This window comes from Capricornis sumatraensis, chromosome 13 (assembly GCF_032405125.1).
Source record: "Capricornis sumatraensis isolate serow.1 chromosome 13, serow.2, whole genome shotgun sequence".
NCBI classification, from domain to species: Eukaryota; Metazoa; Chordata; class Mammalia; order Artiodactyla; family Bovidae; genus Capricornis; species Capricornis sumatraensis.
This window is the reverse complement of record NC_091081.1, coordinates 59594408-59615626: the sequence shown is the minus strand read 5'-3', so window position 1 is coordinate 59615626 and position 21219 is coordinate 59594408. Positions and strand designations below refer to the sequence as shown.

Below are 21219 nucleotides of genomic sequence, written 5' to 3'. Positions count from 1 at the left end.
ATGCTACCCTTTGACATCTATGCCTACTCTTTTGAAATCACCTCTTCCAAATAATTAAAAAGACTCAGAAGATATAACAAAATACACATTACAAATAGATACCAATTATATTTGAATATTCTGCTCATGTAAAACCTCTATGAAGTTCATAAAACAGGCTTGAGTATTTTAAATGCAAGACATCATAAACTTAAAAACAACATATGAAAACATATACTAGAATATTCTTAATTTCAAACTGAAAACTCAAATGCCCATGGAACAATATATTCACATGCTGGGTACTAAGGAGCAATAAGAACAACTGATCCACAACTATGTGCAACAATACAGACGAATCTACTAAGGTAATGATGAAGATAAAGAAGATAGACATAAAACTGTATACATAAGATTTCACAATAGTGTTTAAAAGCAGGTTAAACTCATCTACTGTGTTTGCCAACAAAGGTATGTAGAGTCAAAGCTACGGTTTTTCTAGTAGTCCTGTTCGGATGTGATAGTTGGATCATATGGAAGGCTGAGTGCTGAAGAATTGATGCTTTTAAACTGTGGTGCTGGAGAAGACTCTTGAGAGTCCCCTGGACAGCAAGGAGATCAAATCAGTCAATCCTAAATGAAATTAATTCTGAATATTCATTGGAAGGACTGACGCTGAAGCTGAAGCTCCAATACTTTGGTCACCTGATGTGAAGAACCGACTCACTGGAAAAGACTCTGATGCTGGGGAAGATTGAAGGCAGGAGAAGAAGGGGGCAACAGAGGATGAGATGGTTGGACGGCGTCACTGACTCAATCGACATGAGTTTGCACAAACTCTGGGAAATAGTGAAGAACAGGGAAGCCTGGTGTGCTATAGTCCATGGGGTTGCAAAGAGTCAGACATGACTTAGTAGCTGAACAACAACTGTGTTAAAAATGAGGAGACTGGCTCTCTGAGGAGGGCAGAAGGGGAAAAGCATACTTTATCTCTATTTTGGTATGAACACCTCATCTTATTCAATCCATAATTGACAAGCTTGGTTTCAATATCATAAAATACCTGTTACTGTGATACTTCCTGTTGAAAAAATCTGTAATGTAGCTCTTAGCGATTTTATCCGATAGCACACAGCAGGATGAAGTTCAGGTTCATAACTATACCAAAAAAGCCACAATTAATATAAATATTTATAGACTGACAAGTAATTTCAAATTGGTAAGTTATATTGATTCTTTGAAGGCCTACCTGGCATGAGGTCTATTGTTCTTTGTGAATTCTGGCAAACGGATTTCAAATGGCATGTTACACACTGCCAAAACGTTAACAACCTTAAAATCTGTAAATATTACCTTTAGGAGAGAAGTAAAACCAATGAATTATTTTGAAACAAACAAACAAAAAACTTACTCATTGTGGCAATCTTAATTTTAAATCTTAAATTTTAATTCTTAAAAATAAGAGCAAACAAGATAAACAGAAACATTTAAAGCATGATTTAATATTTGAAGTTACCAGAGACTGCTTATTGCTGTAATTAAAGCGGAGAAACGGGGAGCTCAAAAACTTTATTAAAAAATAAACAAAGCCTTAGATAACTGCATGAATAAAATAGTACATCTGGGTCTTCTGAAACTTATTTTAAGACTGTACTTTAAACGGGATATATAATCTATCAGTGTAAGAGGGAGAACAGTGAGGAAACAAAGCAGATTCCTCCAAAAAGAGTCAAAATGGAAAAGCTGTCATTTCAAACTCAAAAAGCAGTGGACTCTGAGCTCCAAAGGCCAGACTTCTTGTTATATGCAGTAAGGTAGAATCATGTTTCTGTGAATTTAGTTAGATGTTGGCTCACTTGTGGGGACAGAATGAGGAACAGAGTGACAAAATTGTGTCTTTAACTCACTGGGATTTCTCGCAACATCTCTAATGTAAGGCTAAGAAAAGAGGCTCCAAGGCTGAAAATAATGTCCTCTCAATATTAATAACTTTAGCCACTTCTGCCAATATTTTAATGATTTTACCCTGTAATCCTTTCAACTGTTCCTAGTAAAACCGCCAATCTGGATGAACTAACTATCCTCCAACTCAGCAGTCACAAGGCAATGAGAGAAAGTCACGATACGTACCCAGTGGCCCTGCCATCAGTCTCGGCTCTCTACCGAACTCCTGGCCAGCACCAACATCCCCACACCCCCCAGCACCTCGGTGCCTGCTTGGCCACCTTCCACCTCAGGGGAGACTGCAGTCATCAGAGAGAAACTTGACCCCCCATCCCCTCCCACCCAAATCCCAAACTGCCTAGGCCCATCTCTTTTTCTTTTACTTACTCATTATTTCTAAGTGACCCAGTGCGTCCAGGATACATATTCATTTTATTCAAAGTTATGCCTCCAGAAACTATATTTTATAAGGCTGACCTGCTAGAGATGGTCACCTTACAAGGCTGAGAGCCCGCTAAGCAGTGTGTACGTGTCAATAGGGTCCTGTGGCTCTCACCCATCATCCTGACACAGCATTCTTGTGATGATCAAACACAGATTGTGTGTGTGCATGTGTGTGAGAGAGTGTGAATCAGAGAGAGAGAAGTGAAAAATGTCAGGAGTTGAAAAGCAGTTAATCTATAAGGAAACAAGTCTCTCTCTATGGGAAAGCAATTTGTGAAAAAGCCAGGATCCCATACACACATCCTTGCGGGCAAAGTCTGGCACTACGTTTTGAGCTGAAGGGACAGAATTATACAACTTAAAAAAAGGTCACTCATAAGAGGAACTTGAGGAGACTTCTTCAATCCTATATATATGTAAAACTTACAGAAATAAATTTTTGGATATCTGCAGCTTGGATAGCTTTTGAAAACGTTACCTGAAATCCTAGTTTCTGGAGACTACGGGCTAAACGTCTGGCACCAAATTTAGCTTCTTCTTCACTATGGTTTGAAAGAAAGAAAAAGATTATCAGTTAAACAAGAAATAAATTTTATACTGAGGAACACAACAAACAGTACATGTGATTTTGTTTTCAAGTCTGGAAAAATGTCTTTCCCATGAGGGGAAAATTAAAAAATAAAAACCCAAGTAACATTTACCTTGTTGCTCCAGTGCAAATAATTTTTCCTGAGGACCAAATTGTAGCTGTAATTCTAGGCTTTCTAAGCTTCATTAATACTTTCTGCAAAAAGAAAAGAAAACCAAAAACCCAACAGCTTGGTTAATTTCCACACATGGTTCTCCTCTGTGCGGCCATTTTATGTTTAAATACTACTTCAAGCTTACCTAAGACTGAAATAACTGTTCTCCAAACCACCCACTCTGAAATCAAGAACCACACTGAACATAAAGAACATATTAATTCAAAAGGACATTTAATTAATAAAAAATTCAAGGCCTGTCTGTATCTTTCACTATATACTTGAAATCAATGTACTACAACTACACATTCCAACTTCTCACTCTGTTCACATAACTGGAATTTGCAACTTGCATGGATCCTCGAACATGCCAAACTGTGCATGCCTTAGGAACTTGGCATCGCTGTTACTTTCATCTGGCATTCTCTTCCTTCAGTGTTCTCACTTCATTCAGGTCTCTCACCAGATGTCATCGCTACAGAGAGACACTCCCTGACCATTTAACCAACACACCCATCCCTTCACCCCTCTGTGACTTCTAACCTTGCTATTCTCTGCTTCATGGTGCTCATTACTTTCTTCTGTGTCTTACAGCTGATATGCCTATTACATATTCATGACTGATGTGCAAATCTTGAATGCAGGAGGAAGTTTGGAGCTGGAGATGTAATTTTAGACTTCTTAGAAATGAAAGGCACTTAAAGCTATGGATTTGGATTAACTTTTCTACAGTGTGAGTGTAAACAGGTCAGGGACTAAGGTCCAAGATAACATGTGAATTTAGATTTTCATTGCAACTTTTCATTTATGGCAATATTTAATAAATGGCCATAATATATAAAAGAGCTAAATGTTTTACTGAATATGTAACAAAAAAAGGAACTGGACATTTCTTCTTAAAACTCTTGTTACATTTTGAGTTCCTCTCTTTCTCTGTCATATATTATTAAACTAGAAAGCTAGTAAACCTGGGGAGACCCAATTTATCACAGGCTCAAAACAAAATTCGAGTTAAAATACATTATAAAATTTCTTACCTAAGTAAGAAACAGTTTTTTCTTCCTTTAGTTGTCTTTCGCTACCAGCTTGTCCATCAACTCAAGATGTTAACCTTCCCAGGAATAATGACTTGTCTGCCATATGGCATGCTCAAGTTTCAATGCAGCATTAAGCCTGTCCCTCTCTTTTTAGCAGATTATTTACTTCTTTTTAAAAGTGAAGATGGCATTTATTGATGAACATGAAAATCTTTGTGACTCACTGAAATTTTTAATTGAATTCATCTGTACTTCATTTCTAGCCTGAAGAACTAATGCAAATTTACCAAGATATACTGGCATTTAATTTTTAGAGCTTCAGCAGGGCCTTCATACCCATTCTTAATTTTTATAATAAATGTATAAGGTATTGTCCTCATTCTTTACTTAGTATGTCATTCACAGCACTATAAAATTAGGCTATGTAGCACACATAACAAAAATCAGATACTTACTCCAACATCACGCTTATAAATTACGTTTGCTCCCTCTAAAGCAATTTTCCTTAAGTTCAAATGGCATCTTGTTCTAAAAACACAGACTACATTTGTAATTAGAATGTCCAATGCAACATCACTGTCTGCATCCATTGGGGTAGTTTAAAAACTTGGCTTCCCACCACGAAGATCACATCCTGAAAAGTAAAAACAAATAATTAAATAATTAAACTCAAATGTTCTGTTAATATTTTGGTCACAAGGAATCTTGAAAACTAAAATGCAAGAAGTAGATCTCTATTTTTTATTTTTCAAATGTTATTCAAATCATGTCCTTTCTTTGCCCCATGAAAAACGTCACTTTTAAAAAGATAACGTGTCATAGAAAGTCTTTGAAAATCTGAATCTAACTTTCATTCCTTAAAACCAATCAGTAACTTTTACAGGCCAGGAACTTGCCAGACTTAACTCTTGCAACTCGCCTTTACAGCCACCACTTTCCAGGTGTGTCACAGCTATGGTGATTCTCCAAACACAACATGTTCAAGGGCTGGACTCTATGCGGTCCCAATGTTCAACCATTAACGGTACTAAAACCCACCTCATACAACTAGAAAGGGCTATATAAAGAATGACCTACTTTTTCTCTATTCCGGTAGGGCCATTGACTTTCTTAAGTTTTAAGATACAGCGATATTAATAATAACATTCATTAACAGACTTTCTTCATTTACTAGTCATTCATTCATTAACCACTTACTGAAAACCTCTACACACTGAGGAGACTGGAGAAAAACAGAAATAAGACAAAAGATGTCCTGAAGCAGCTCACCAGCCTGTGTATGTACCGGGAAGCTCTAACAAACAACTGTTTAGCACCATACCATTTTTACCAAGATCCCAATCTTATAGAATGTGTATCTTTTCAAAACAATGACAGGAATATTTCTAAAAACAAACAAAAATGAGCCCTAGTTTTACTAAGTACACGATCTACGTCCAGCTAAAATATTTTCTCTTTGAGTATGCATATCTTAAAAAAAAAAGCAATGGTAATTCAGTTGACCTATCCCACAAAGAGAAAAATCAGAAAATGGTAACAACACTCTTATAATTATCTTTATAATTCCTTGAAGCACTATATGAAAAAAGAACTGGTATTCTTTATAAGGATTCGAATTATTATATGACTAAAAAATAAAGCCAAGAGTCCACATTAAAAAAAAAAATTCTACCTTGTTTTTCTGCCTTTTAGTTTCTGGTAGGACACAATGAGAAGTCAGGTGGTGACTTTTAGCATCTCTGTAGGATCATACAGCATTGAACTCTGTGTATCATTTGAACCTCAACTTCATTCTATTTTCTTTCTTATATTTAGTTCAATCTACCTATCTGTTTGTTTTTCTGTTCTTTGTGCTTGAGCAACCTCAAATGATTCTTGGGTACAAGAGGCGGGGACAGGGGTGGCAGTGGTGTCTGAGGGATAGATACACAGCTGGACAGATTAATAAACAGAGGACAGGAGCAGTTCTCAGTGGTGATCTTTAAGTGCACACTCAACATTCGATTCCCCACTGACTATTCTGAGGATGTAGGCCAATTATACAATCTATCTGTGTCTTGGTTTTCTCACCTATGACATGAAATGGACAGTGCCTAACAGACACTACCATGGGAACTACATAAAATGTATGAAAAGTACTTAACACATATACTTGGAAAATAGTAACACAAAAAATAATAAGGATTAGGGGTAAAAGTTTAAGTCCAAGTCCACAGGTAGAGCAGAGGTTTCTTAGCCATCACTTTCCATGATTATATCATAACCCAGATATTGCTCCACTTGCTACTTTCCTATTAGAACTCAGAAATGACTGTGAGGCAGAGGCTTCTGACTGCTCACCCCAACACCCATTTCACCCCTCCTTCACAATGAACATAACCCAGATGTCTAGCTGGATACATTGTGGCAGGAAAAAAAAATTCTATACATTTTAGCCTCCCTGGCAACATTCCCCAAGAGGACACAAGCGCTGTACTGTCAAAGAAATGTAAAACAATATGGCTTCATGACTTTTGAGAAGCCTGCTCAGAGGGACCGAATTAACCAGAGGACCCTTTTGCCTTTCTGCTCTTCTTCATTCTTGCTGGATGGAGTCTGGATGTGAGAGCTGGAGTTCAAGAAGCCATTCAGGATCATGAGACGGGTATGGAAGAACATTAAGACAGAAGAAGCCTGTGACCCTGATATTGTGAAACTCCTTATCACCCCCATCATTTTCTAATTCTAGACTTTACGAATGTGAGGGAAAAATCAATTTCTATTTTAAGCCCTCCTGGTGGACTTTAACTATATGCAGCCAAATCTAATCCTGACTGATACACATCCCATGATGAGAGGCCACAAAAAGCCTGACTTAAAAAAGAAATTACATATGAAGGAACTATGTTGAATTTACCGCCTCACACAGACTTTTTACATCAAACAGGCTAAAACAAATGATTCAGATCTCTTACTCTGAGTATTAACTGCTGAACTGTCTGGAAAGACTACAAGGGTAACAGGCAACGTAAAAATAAGACAAAAAAGAAGGGGGAACGCAAACTTTGAGAATGCAAAGAAGCCTTGAAATTAATTAAAATTTGATGATTGTTTCCATACATCAGCAACTTAAAATCTAAAAATAAAGTCATGGGCATAGATAAGTTAGGAAGTATTCACATTTCAGATGAGCATCCTAGCAAACAGTCACAGAAGATGTATCAAGAGTAAAATATGAGAAAGTCATTACTAAGGAAAACAAAGAGGCAGGCATACTACATGAAAACCCCAGATTTTTAAAGCAGTACTAAAAAAGAGATGCATTTGCAAACAGTTAATATCTATCTTGTAAAACAAGAGTTCAGTTCAGTTCAGTACAGTCGCTCAGTCGTGTCCAACTCTTTGCAACCCCATGAATTACAGCACGTCAGGCCTCCCTGTCCATCACCAACTCCCGGAGTTCATTCAGAGTCGCATCCATCGAGTCAGTGATGCCATCCAGCCATCTCATCCTCGGTCGTCCCCTTTCACTTCTTACAGCTAAACAGTTCCGTATCACTTTTAAGTAGGATAATTCAAATGGCAAGCCAGTAAGAGACAAATCTCAATTTCTACAGAGCATCTGACAGCCTATCATAGTCCTTCCAATTCTGAGTGAAGCTAAATCATTTTATCAGTGCGTGAAAAATTCTACCTGAGTAAACTTCTCTCAGCATTAAACAGGAATGAATTGATTACCTCTAAAATTAGTTCAAAAGGCTTACATTATTCCTAAAACATACACTTTTTTAAATTAATTAATTTAAATCACTGCAGATGGTGACAGCAGCCATGAAATTAAAAGATGCTTGCTCCTTGGTAGAAAAGCTATGACAAACCTGGATAGCATATTAAAAAGCAGAGACATCACTTTGCCTACAAAGCGCTATATAGTCAAAGCTATAGTTTTTCCAGTAGTTATGTATGGATGTGAGAGTTGGACTATAAAGAAAGCTGAGCACTGAAGAACAGATGCTTTTGAACTGTGGTGTTGGAGAAGACTCTTGAGAGTCCCTTGGACTGCAAGGAGATCCAACCAGTCCATCCTAAAGGAGATCAGTCCTGAGTGTTCACTGGAAGGACTGATGTTGAAGCTGAAACTCCAATACTTTGGCCACCTGAAGCAGAGAACTGATGCACTGGAAAAGACCCTGATGGTGAGAAAGACTGAAGGCAGGAGGAGAAGGGGATGACAGAAGATGAGATGGTTGGATAGCATCACTGACTCAATGGACATGAGTTTGAGCAAGCTCCAGGAATTGGTGATGGACAGGGAAGCCTGGTGTGCTGTAGTCCATAGGGTTGCAAAGAGTTGGACATAACTGAGCAACTGAACTGAACTCACTTTTTAATTGAAGGATAATTGCTTTACAGAATTTTGTTGTTTTCTGTTAAACCTCAACCTGAATCAGCCATAGGTATACATATGTCCCCTTCCTCATAAGCCTCCCTCCCATCTCCCTCCCCATCCCACCTCTCTAGGTTGATACAGAGCCCCTGTTTGAGTTCCCTGAGACATATAGCAAATTCCCATTGGCTATCTATTTTACATATTATAATGTAAGTTTCCATGTTACTATTTACATACATCTCACCCTCTCCTCCCCTCTCCCCATGTCCATAAGTCAGTTCTCTATGTCTGTTTTCCCATTGCTGCCCTGCAAATAAATTCTTTGGTACCATCTTTCTAGATTCCATATATATGTGTTAGTATATGATATATATCTTTCTCTTTCTGATTCTGTATAATAGGCTCTAGGTTCATCCACCTCATTGGAACTGACTCAATGGTGTTCTTTTTTATGGCTGAGTAATATTCCATTGGGGCTTCCCTTGTAGCTCAGTCGGTAAAGAATCTGCCTGCAGTGCAGGAGACCTGGGTTTGATCCCTGAGTTGGAAAGATCCCCTGGAGAAGGAAATGGCAACCCACTCCAGTATCCTTGCCTGGAAAATCTCATGGACAGAGGAGTCTGATGAACTGCATTCCATGGGGTCACAGAGAGTCAGGCACGACTGAGCAACTAACACTAAACACTAATATTCCATTGTGTATATGTACCACAACTTCTTTATCCATTCATCTTTTGATTGACCTCTAGGTTGCTTCCATGTTCTAGCTATTGTAAACAGTGCTGCAAGGAACATTGAGGTCATGTGTCTTTTTCAATTTTGGTTTCCTCAGGGTATATGCTTAGGAGTGGGACTGTTGGGTCATATGGTGGCAGGGTGGGGGGCACTGAGTGCAGCAGAGCATGCACGGGACCTTTGAAGGAGGTTGGTATTATCTTCACTACCTCCACCATAGTTTTCCCTCAGGTCAAACAACAGCAGGGAACACTGCCTCCCTCATCAACAGAAAACTGGATTAAAGATTTACTGAGCATGGCCCTGCCCATCAGAACAAGACCCAGTTTCTGCCTGTCAGTCTCTCCCATCAGGAAGCTTCCATAAGCCTCATTATCCATCAGAGGGCAGACAGAATGAAAATCACAATCACGGAAAACTAATCAAACTGATCACAAGGACCACAGGCTTATCTAATTAAGTGAAACCATGAGCCATGCCATGTGGGGCCACCCAAGATGGAGGGGTCATGCTGGAGAGTTCTGACAAAATGTGGTCCACTGGAGAAGGGAATGGCAAACCGCTTCAGTATTCTTGCCTTGAGAACCCCATGAACAGTATGAAAAGGCAAAAAGATAGGACACTGAAAGAGGAACTCCCCAGGTCGGTAGGTGCCCAATATGCTACTGGAGATCAGTGGAGAAATAACTCCAGAAAGAATGAAGAGACAGAGCTAAAGCAAAAACAACACCCAGTTGTGGATGTGACTGGTGATGGAAGTAAAGTCCAATTCTGCGAAGAATAAAACTGCATAGGAACCTGGAATGTTAGGTCCATGAATCAAGACAAATTGGAAGTGGACAAACAGGAGATGGCAAGAGTGGACATCGACATTTTAGGAATCAGTGAACTAAAATGGACTGGAATGGGTGAATGTAACTCAGATGACCATTATATCTACTACTGTGGGCAGGAATCCCTTAGAAGAGATGGAGTAGCCATCATAGTTAACAAAACAATCCAAAATGCAGTACTTGAGTGCAGTCTCAAAAATGACGGGATGATCTCTGTTCGTTTCCAAGGCAAACCATTCAATATCACAGTAATCTAAGTCTAGGTGCTGAAGAAGAATGGGTCTATGAGGACCTACAAGACCTTCTAGAACTAACACCAAAAAGGGATGTCTTCTTCATCATAGGGGACTGGAATGCAAAAGTAGGAAGTCAAGAAACACTTGGAGTAACAGGCAAATTTGGCCTTGGAGTACAGAATGAAGCAGGGCAAAGGCTAACAGAGTTTTCCCAAGAGAACCCACTGGCCATAGCAAACACCCACTTCCAATAACACAAGAAAAGCCTCTACACATGGATATCACCAGATGATCAATACCAAAATCATACTGACTATATTCTTTGCAGCCAAAGATGATACAGTCAGCAAAAATAAGACCGGAAGCTGACTGTGGCTTAGTTCATGAACACTTTATTGCCAAATTCCAACTTAAATTGAAGAAAGTAGGGAAACCACAGGACCATTCAGGTACGACCTAAATCAAATCCCTTACGATTATACAGTGGAAGTGACAAATAGACTCAAGCAATTAAATCTGCTAGACAGAGTGCCTGAAGAACTATGGATGGAGATTGGTGATACTGTACAGGAGGCAGTGATCAAGACCATCCCCAAGAAAAAGAAATGCAAGAAGGCAAAATGGCTGTTTAAAGAGGCCTTACAAATAGCTGAGAAAAGAAGAGAAGCTAAAGGCAAAGGAGAAAATGAAAGATACAGCCATTTGAATGCAGAGTTTCAAAGAATAGCAAAGAGAGATAAGAAAGCCTTCCTCAGTGATCAATGTAAAGAAATAGAGGAAAACAATAGAATGGGAAAGACTAGAGATCTCTTCAAGAAAATTAGAGATACCAAGGGAACATTTCATGCAAAGATGGGCTCAATAAAGGACAGAAATGGTATGGGTCTAACAGAAGCAGAAGATATTAAGAAGAGGTGGCAAGAATACACAGAAGAACTGTACAAAAAAGATTTTCATGACACAGATAACCACAATGGTGTGATCACTCATCTAGAGCCAGACATCCTGGAATGCGAAGTCAAGTGGGCCTAAGGAAGCATCACGACGAACAAAGCTAGTGGAGGTGATGGAATTTCAGCTGAGTTATTTCAAATCCTAAAAGATGATGCTGTGAAAGTGCTGCACTCAATATGCCAGCAAATTTGGAAAACTCAGCAGTGGCCACAGGACTGGAAAATGTCAGTTTTTATTCCAATCCCAAAGAAAGGCAATGCCAAGGAACGCTCAAACTACTGCACAATTGCACTCATCTTACACGCTAGCAAAGTAATGCTCAAAATCCTCCAAGCCAGGCTTCAACAGTACGTGAACTGTGAACTTCCAGATGTTCAGGCCAGATTTAGAAGAGGCAGAGGAACCAGAGATCAAATTGCCAACATCCGCTGGACCACATATAAAGAGTTCCAGAAAAATATCTACTTCTGCTTTATTGGCTACACCAAAGTCTTTGACTGTGTGGATCACAATAAACTGTGGAAAATTCTTAAAGAGATTGGAATACCAGATCACTTTACCTGCCTCCTAAAAAATCTGTATGCAGGTCAAGAAGCAACAGTTAGAACTGGACATGGAACAACAGACTGGTTCCAAATTGGGAAAGGAGTACATCAAGGCTGTATATTGCCACCCTTCATATTTAACTTATATGCAGAGTACATCATGTGAAATGCCAGGCTGGATGAAGCACAAGCTGGAATCAAGATTGCCGGGAGAAATATCAGTAACTTCAGATATGCAGATGACACCACCCATGGCAGAAGGCAAAGAACCAAAGAGCCTTTTGACAAAAGTGAAAGAGGAGAGTGAAAAAGTCAGCTTAAAACTCAACATTCAGCAAACTAAGATCATGGCATTTTGTCCCATTACTTCATGGCAATTAGATGGGGAAACAGTGGAAAGAAACAGTGACTTTATTTTGGAGGGGCTCCAAAATCACTGCAGATGATATAGCCATGAAATTCAAAGACGCTTGCTCCTTGGAAGAAAAGCTATGACAAACCTAGACAGCGTGTTAAAAAGCAGAGACATTACTTTGCCAACAAAGGTCCGTCTAATCAAAGCTCTGGTTTTTCCAGTAGTCACGTATGCATGTGAGAGCTGGACTATAAAAAAATGAACTGTGGTGTTGGAGAAGATTCTGGAGAGTCCCTTGGACCACAAGGAGATCAAACCAGTCAATCCTAAAGAAAATCAGTCCTGAATATTCATTGGAAGGACTCATGCTGAAGCTGAAGCTCCACTACTTTGGCCACCTGATCCGAAGAGTTGACTCATTGGAAAAGACCCTGATGCTGGGAAAGACTGAAGGTAGGAGGAGAAGGGGATGACAGAGGAGGAGATGGTTGGATGGCATCATGGACTTGATGGACATGAGTTTGAGTAAGCTCCGGGAGTTGGTGATGGACAGGAAATCCTGGGTGCTGCAGTCCATGGGGTCACAAAGAGTCAGACATGACTGAGTGACTGAACTGAACTGAACTGATGGCAGTTTCTGCCTTATGGCAGAAAGCGAAGAATAATTAAAGAGCCTCTTGATGAAAGTGAAAGAGGAGAGTGAAAAAGCTGGCTTAAAACTCAACATTCAGAAAATAAAGATCATGCCATCCAGTCCCATCACTTCATGGCAAATAGATGGGAAAACAATGGAAATAGTGACAGACTTTATTTTCATGGGCTCCAAAATCACTGCAGATAATGACTGTAGCCATGAAATTCAGATGCTTGCTCCTCAGAAGAAAAGCTATGACAAACCTAGACAGCATATTAAAAAGCAGAGACATTATTTTGCCAACAAAGATCCGACGAGCCAAGGCTATGATTTTTCCAGTAGTCATGTATGTATGTGAGAGTTGGACTATAAAGAAAGCTGAGCATAGAAGAACTGATGCTTTTGAACTGTGGTGTTGGAGAAGACTCTGGAGAGTCCCTTGGACTGCAAGGAGATCCAACCAGTCAATCCTAAAGGAGATCAGCCCTAAATATTCATTGGAAGGACTGATTTTGAAGCTGAAACTCCAATTCTTTGGCCACCTGATGCAAAGAACTAACTCATTCTAAAAGATCCTGATGCTGGGAAAGATTGAAGGTGGGATGCAAAGGGAATGAGAGAGGATGAGATGATTGGATGGCATCACCGACTTGATGGACATGGGTTTGAGTAAGCTCTCGGAGTTGGTGATGGACAGGGAAGCCTGGCGTGCTGCAGTCCCTGGGGTCGCAAAGAGTCAGACACATCTGAGTAACTGAACTGAATTGACGGTGGTTTTATTCCTGGTTTTTGAAGGAATCTCTATACTGTCTTGCATAGTGGCTGTATCAATTTACATTCCCACCAACAAGTGCAAGAGGGTTCCCTTTTCTCCACACCCTCTTCAGCATTTATTGTTTGTATGCTTTTCGATGATGGCCATTCGGACTGGTGTGAGGGGATATCTCATTGTAGTTTTGATTTGCATTTCTCTAATAATGAGCAATGTTGAGCATCTTTTCATGTGTTTGTCAGCCATCTGTATGTCTTCTTTGGAGAAATGTCTGTTAGGTCTTTTTCCCACTTTTTGATTGGGTTGTTTGTTTTTCTGGTATTGAGCTGTACGAGCTGCTTATATATTTTGGAAATTAATCCTTTGTCAGTTGTTTCATTTGCTATTATTTTCTCCCATTCTGAAGGTTGTCTTTTCACCTTGCTTATCATTTCCTTTGCTGTGCAAAAGCTTTTCAGTTTAATCAGATCCCACTTGTTTACTTTAAAACATACCCATAACTTTTAAAACACAGTTTAAACACACACATACACAGCTACAGCTATAAAAAAGATGGGGAGAATCAATTCCCAGTAGGGAAGAAATATTCCAAATTGCTTGTAACTATGGTACCTATAGTTCCCTATGGTACCTTGAAGTTCCCTGAGAGCTCAGACAGTAAAGCATCTGCCTACAATGTGGGAGACCTGGGTTCGATCCTTGGGTCAGGAAGATACTCTGGAGAAGGAGATGGCAACCCACACCAGTACTCTTGCATGAAAATCCCATGGACGGAGGAGCATGGTAGGCTACAGTCCATGGGGTTACAAAGAGTCAGACATGACTGAGCAACTTCACTTTTCATGGTACCTATAGTTAAACATCTATTTCACTTATGATATTCTGAAGGTTCAAAACTACATCTTAAAGTCACATCCATGACTTGGCACCATATCTCATACATAGAAAATGTTCTATTACTATTTCGTGAATAGATGCTAGAAAATCCAACAGTTCAATCTTCAGTTTAAATTAGAATTCTCATTAGCTAGAATCCCAAACTACAATTTTTTTAATATTGGGTATGGAAAAATTAAAAAAAACAAAAAGCAAAACTAAAAGCTCCTGAAGAAAGTGCTTCAGGTCAAGTCCAAACTGCTTTAAAGTCAAAATGGAACCATGAAGTTAGAAGCAAAATTAACCCAAAACAGAGTGAGTGCCACTAGTTTACTACGTCTCAAAAGTGAGGTAAACTAAACATAATAGTGTTTACTTGATAATACATTATTATTTAAAACAAACAAACAAACACATAACAGAAAGAAAAAAAGAAACTAAAAGCAAGCCTGAAATTTCAATTCCAAAGCCACTCACTCTCATTTAAATGAAGAAGAGCTAAGAGTCTTTTTCTTCGCTGCTGCTGCTGCTGCTAAGTCGCTTCAGTCGTGTCTGACACTGTGCAATCCCATGGACGGCAGCCTACCAGGCTTCCCCGTCCCTGGGATTCTCCAGGCAAGAACACTGGAGTGGGTTGCCATTTCCTTCTCCAATGCATGAAAGTAAAAAGTGAAAGTGAAGTCGCTCAGTCGTGTCTGACTCTTCGCAACCCCATGGACTCCAGCCCTACATGCCCCTTAATAGCCATGAAAATGCATATGTAGTGTACTTTACTGTATTTCAGGATGGCTTACACATTTAAAGCTTTTAAACTTGTTTGCATGCATCCAAGGGAAATAGGTTTCAGCAAATCCACAAAAAAGAACACCACTTTAAAGTGGCATTTATATTTACAAAGCTGTTAAGCCTGCTAACACTACAGTACAAAATACTTAAGACAACATAAATGACAAAAACAAACATCTATGTTCCTAGCATCCAGTTTAAAAAATATAATTTACAATACAATGGATGTCTCCCCTCCTGCTCTTCTCCTAGATAAGGTCCTCAATTCCTTTCCTCTGGAGAAAACTCCATTCTCACCAATTTGTTGTTTTATCATTCTCATATATTCCTCTTAAAGTTATGACATACACATTATATCCTTGAACCCAATAAATCATTAAAAAAATACATTAATGGATTTGGCTTGGTAATACTTCATTTTGGATTAATTCATCTATTTTTGTAAGCAGAATTTGTCTATAATCCTTTCTTGGACTTTATCCGGTTTGAGTATCATGGGTGATATCAGACTTACTAGACAAGTTAGGTTGCTTTCTTCTTAAAAAAAAAAAAAAAAAACCTCTGGAAGACAGTTTTAGAAGACCTCATTTGAAAACTGTCTTGACTTGTTTCTTGTTTCCTTTGCGGATTTTAAAAGGTTAATTCAATTTAAGAGTTTTAAGACATTTGATGTCTTCTATTTCTTCCTTGATCAGTTTTCCCAAATTAAATTTTCTTGGGAAATTTTCCAGTTCTTCTAAAATTTAACATTTTATGGCATTTAATTTTTCATGGTTTTCATACAAATTTTAAAAACTCAACTTCAGTATACTTATCTCTTCATCATAGTATCATTTATCCCTGTTTTTTTTTCTATCATCAATCTTGCTGAAAAGTTTTTCTATTTTTTGTTTGTTCAAAGGACAAACTATTGATAGGTAGTTCGATCCTCTTTATTATTATTTTTTTTGCCTTATGTTCTTCCTTCTACAGATCTACTTTTTTCTTGATTTCTTATATTGGAAAGTAAGCTGGATGCTTAATATGTCAGTTTTGAACTTCTTCTCTCTTCTTGTATGAGCATTTAGAGCAGTGATAACCAAGTGCATTCAGTATATCTGAAGTTGGATATATAATGTTTTCACTATCCCTTGATTCTAACAATAGTTGCACTTCCATTATTTTTTTTAAGACCATTTATTTATAAATTATCTTTAGACATATATAGCTCTTAAAATCACTAGCAATGAGGAAGTGCTAACTTTAAAGAATGAGATACCACTACTCATACTGGTAAACATCAAACACTGCTGATGAATGCATCTTGAGAAATTATTCAACTGAGCAAAGTATAAATAAAGATGATATACTGCAATTCTGTTAATAGCAGAAACCTATGTGCCAATGCAGAAGGGGTTGGTTAAATAAAGTATAGCACAGTCTAATACGACAGACTACTAAACTGACTTTATAAATTATAACTACATGGATATAGACAGAGGTTCATAACGTGAAAAACATACATTTGATAGAGTTCATTTTGGTTTATATATCTACGTATGTACTAGAAGTGCCAAAATGTTCACAATTATCCTATTCAGAGAACTGGCAACAGGGTGACTTTGGTAATTTCCCCACTGCCCAAGGCCTAATATTAAGCCATGATCTGACAAGGTGTTTTGTCCTGTTTCTCAAGTAAATGCCAACTATGAGTTTGTCAAGTATTTCCTTCTAATAAAAAGCAAAGTTGAAAGTTGAAGCTGTCCTACTTCAGGAAATAACATATTTCTAGCATTGTATTAAGATGCACTATTGAGTTGAAGCAGATTTTTATGGACAAGTTAGGTCCTCCTGGTGGTATTCCAACCACAACCTTAAAGCATCAACTGGAAAACATCGCCACCTCCTGGTTTTTAAGACAAATTACATCCAACACTACTATATTTAAAATTCTCCAGGAGGAAAGAAGGAAATGGCAACCCACTCCAGTCAGTGTTCTTGTCTGGGAAATGCCATAGACAGGAGGGAGCCTGGTGGGCTGCTAGAGTCCATGGGGTCACAAAAGAGTCGGACATGACTTAGCAACTGAGCACACCAGGAAAGATATTTTAAATTAAAAGGGCACAACAAACATTGTTACGAAAACAAAGCAAAAATAACCCTAAAATCTAACTTAAAGCCGAAAGAATAAAGTAAAATAAAACTGAGAATACAGAAAGTAGATTCTGGCTACTTTTAAGAGTACTTAAGTTGGATCTGGGAGAAGGCAATGGCAACCCACTCCAATACTCTTGCCTGGAAAATCCCATGGACAAAGGAGCCTGGTAGGCTGCAGTCCATGGGGTCGCTAAGAGTCGGGCACAACTGAGTGACTTTACTTTCACTTTTCACTTTAATGCACTGGAGAAGGAAATGGCAACCCAGTGCAGTATTCTTGCCTGGAGAATCCCAGGCATGGGGGAGCCTGGTGGGCTGCCATCTATGGGGTCGCACAGAGTCGGACACGACTGAAGCGACTTAGCAGCAGCAGCAGCAGCAAGTTGGATCTGAGGATACAGTGGGTGGGTCCTCTAAGATTTAACCACAGAACTACTCTCCATGATTTGAGAAATGGCAGAGACAGACTGGATACAGTCCAGTTGCAAACACAGTGTGAGCCCAGGTGGTGTCCTAGGGATCCTTCTTTTCTACAAACAAGACATGCCATCCAAACTAACCGCACATTCTTTATAAAGTTCCCCAAATAGCAGTTTAGGAAAGAGACATTTTGTGCTCCTGATTCCAACCGATTACTCAACCATCTCTCAATACACACCTGTGACCGAGATGGAGAAAGGCTAATAGTCTGCCTTTCACAAAGAGGGTCTTCTTTCACACAGGATTAACATTAATAGTACACCATAAACCTTATAAAACAGGGTGCCGACCTAGTGTTCGCATTCAGGTATGTGACACTGGGTAAGTTACCTAACCTCTCTCTTAAGTCCTAATTTTCTCTTCTGAAAAATTGGGTGATAATATCATCTTATCTCTCAGGGTGTTTTTAAGAAGTAAGGACTAATTATCTGTGTCAAGTACATAGCATACTGTATGTATTCACTAAATGGTAACTATTATCATTTAATGGATTCACAGGTAGAATATTGTAACCAGATGGTATTAATGAACTGACACAAAACTTGGAAACAATCATACTGATAGAAAAAAAAACAACAACAAAAACAGACCATAACAGGTTAGGCAGGGGTCAGCAAAATAACAACCAATGGGCCAGGCCCTGATTTTTTTTTTTTAATCTTACTGAAACAGTCATGCTCATGTGTTTGCTTAATGACTATGCGTCAGAGCTGAGCAGCTGTGAAAGTGAAAGGCACTCAGTGGTGTCTGAATCTTTGCTACCCCATGGACTATACAGTCCATGGAATTCTCCAGGCCAGAATACTGAAGTGGGTAGCCTTTCCCTTCTCCAGCAGATCTTCCCAACCCAGGGATCAAACCCAGGTGTCCCGCATTGCAGGCGGATTCTTTACCAGCTGAGCCACAAGGGAAGCCCTAGCAGTTGTGACAAAGACCAAACGACCCACAAGCCTAAAGTAGTTACTATATGGTCCTCTAAGAAAAAGTTTGCAGATCCCCAGGCTAGTGCAATGGGGCAGTATCAATAAAATGACATCTAATGTAAATAAAGTTTACATTTTTATTAAGATGAATAAAACCTCTGTATACCATGGTCCTTGATTGGCTCCTGGTTTGAACAAAACAGGTGTTAAGATCTGATTACGATAGATAATTTGAATATATTAGATAGTATTAGGGAACTGCTATTAATTTTGCTAGGTCAAATAATATAGTGGTCATACAGACGATTACGCTTATTTTTTAACATGCATATTGAAATAGTCAAGGGAAAAATGCCATGTCTGGAATCACTATCTGAACTCAGTAACAAACAGATTTGGTAAAGTTTCAGATGATCCCCTCAATATCTGGAATCTTGCCACAGGAACCAAAAAAATTAGGAAAATTTGAGTACAGAATAGATCTGGATTGTAGGTATAATTTTAAGACAAAGAAATGCCATATTACTGCCTCAACTCTTAACAATGATTAAATCTAGGCGAAAGGATATAAGGATATAATGCTCTCCCTACATTTTGGTCTAAACAATGTCCATAATAATTTTTGAAAGCTGTTTAAAAAGCAAAACAAATTTCCTCACAATAGGCCACACTAAGACAATGTGGAAATTAATTATATATATATATATATTTTTTTTAAAGAAAAACCAGATCAGATAGAGTATTCAGAGCAAAGGAATTACTAGCCTCTTTGCTACTGAAACATCTAGAATATCCTGACTTTATCATTTAAAGAGGGCACTGATATCCAGAGGAAAGCAGGATGGCATGAGATATAAAAATAGTTGTGTGAGGAAAGTCTCAGGACATTTAGCACAAGACAGGAAAGACAGCAGTTGCTTTCAGATGTCTAAATAAAAAGGAAACCAAAAAATCCAAATGAAGGCTCAGAGGAAGAGACCTTATGAAGTCACACCAGAAACCAAATACCTGCAAAGCAGCAGGCCCCATGGAAGATAAGTGGCCGAAAGAACGGAGGGAGGGCAAGATATGCTGGACTGTTACAGAGTGAGTCTTTTATTAGGTAAAAGATGTGACTAGATGGCTTCTAAGATGCCCATCTAACTCTCAAATCCCAAGATTCCAACATCTGAGATGAAGACATACTCTAGACACATTTAGGAATTACATACTACATTTCAATTTTCAGTCTAGAACTATTATGTAGTTTAGTTAAATTGACAACCCATTCTGAACTTCCCACTTTTCCTACAACAAGCACTTGTATTCAAATGGGCAATGCAGAGAGAAAGTTAGAAGCACTGAGGGGCAACGGCACAGGCAGACGACCAAACTGCAAAGTCTGTTTGACCTGGTGACATCACATCATGAAGACACTTCTGTGTGTGGCCCAACAGCTTATACTTTATACCAACAGTTCTTGGTGTCGGCATTTTTGTGTTCTAGCCGCAAGCAGAAAATTTCATTAACAATATGCCTGACCACAAAAATCCTTGTATATTCTAAAGGAAAGGATTCTGAAGGAAAGGATTATATAGTATACTACTCATATTACAAAAAAACAGTTAACAAATGCTTAAGTAAAAGAAGAAGTATGTACAAAACCATAATTTGTTGTTGTTCAATTGCTAAGTCTTGACCAACTCTTTCTGACCCCATGGACTGCAGCACACCAGGCCTGCCTGTGCTTCCCTCTCTCCCAGAGTCTGCTCAAACTCACGTCCATTGAGTTGGTGATGCCATTCTCTATCCTCACTACATATGTATCTACCTTTTACCTCTGACTTTTTCTAAATACCAATTCTGAAGACTGGTATCAGAATAGTTACTACAATTTTTAAAAATCGATATCAAGAAAATTACAAATACTCTTTTTGTCTAGTTTTTTACATTGGAGTACAGTTGATTTACAATGTTGTGTTACTTTCAAGTGTACAGCAAAATGATTTAGTTACACATATACATACATCTATTCTTTTTCAGATTCTTTTCCCTTGTAGGTTATTACAGAGAAAGGTACTGGTTTTTAAACAACTCTGATGGTTGCCAGCAACCATCTATTTAAAAAATAGGTAAGGAGAAGTATATTTTATGTTTCAGTCAATGAAAATATCTGTAATGATGCCTAAAAGGTGGTGGAGGAAGATTTAAACAATGGTGATTTTCTGAATGAGTGCTTAAGTCACTGCTGCTGCTAAGTCGCTTCAGTAGTATCTGACTCTGTGCGATTCCACAGATGGAGCCCACCAGGCTCCCCCGTCCCTGGGATTCTCCAGGCAAGAACACCGGAGTGGGTTGCCACTTCCTTCTCCAATGCGTGAAACTGAAAAGTGAAAGTGAAGTAGCTCAGTCGTGTCCGACTCTTCGAGAGCCCCCTGGACTGCAGCCTACCAGGCTCC

At 38.8% G+C, this 21219-nt stretch overlaps 1 protein-coding gene across 1 annotated transcript in view; it reads right to left on the bottom strand.

Moving 5' to 3' along the window:
* TBPL1 (TATA-box binding protein like 1) overlaps positions 1 to 21219 on the bottom strand; it is a 39877-nt gene that overhangs the window by 3952 nt on the left and 14706 nt on the right. Inside the window, exons 2-6 of the mRNA XM_068985102.1 lie at positions 4603 to 4781; positions 3069 to 3151; positions 2846 to 2909; positions 1229 to 1332; positions 1043 to 1137 (exon numbers count right to left, since the gene is read on the bottom strand). Of these exons, the coding sequence (XP_068841203.1) occupies positions 1043 to 1137; positions 1229 to 1332; positions 2846 to 2909; positions 3069 to 3151; positions 4603 to 4737 (481 nt within the window). The 5' untranslated portion in view covers positions 4738 to 4781. The remainder of the gene's footprint in view (positions 1 to 1042; positions 1138 to 1228; positions 1333 to 2845; positions 2910 to 3068; positions 3152 to 4602; positions 4782 to 21219) is intronic.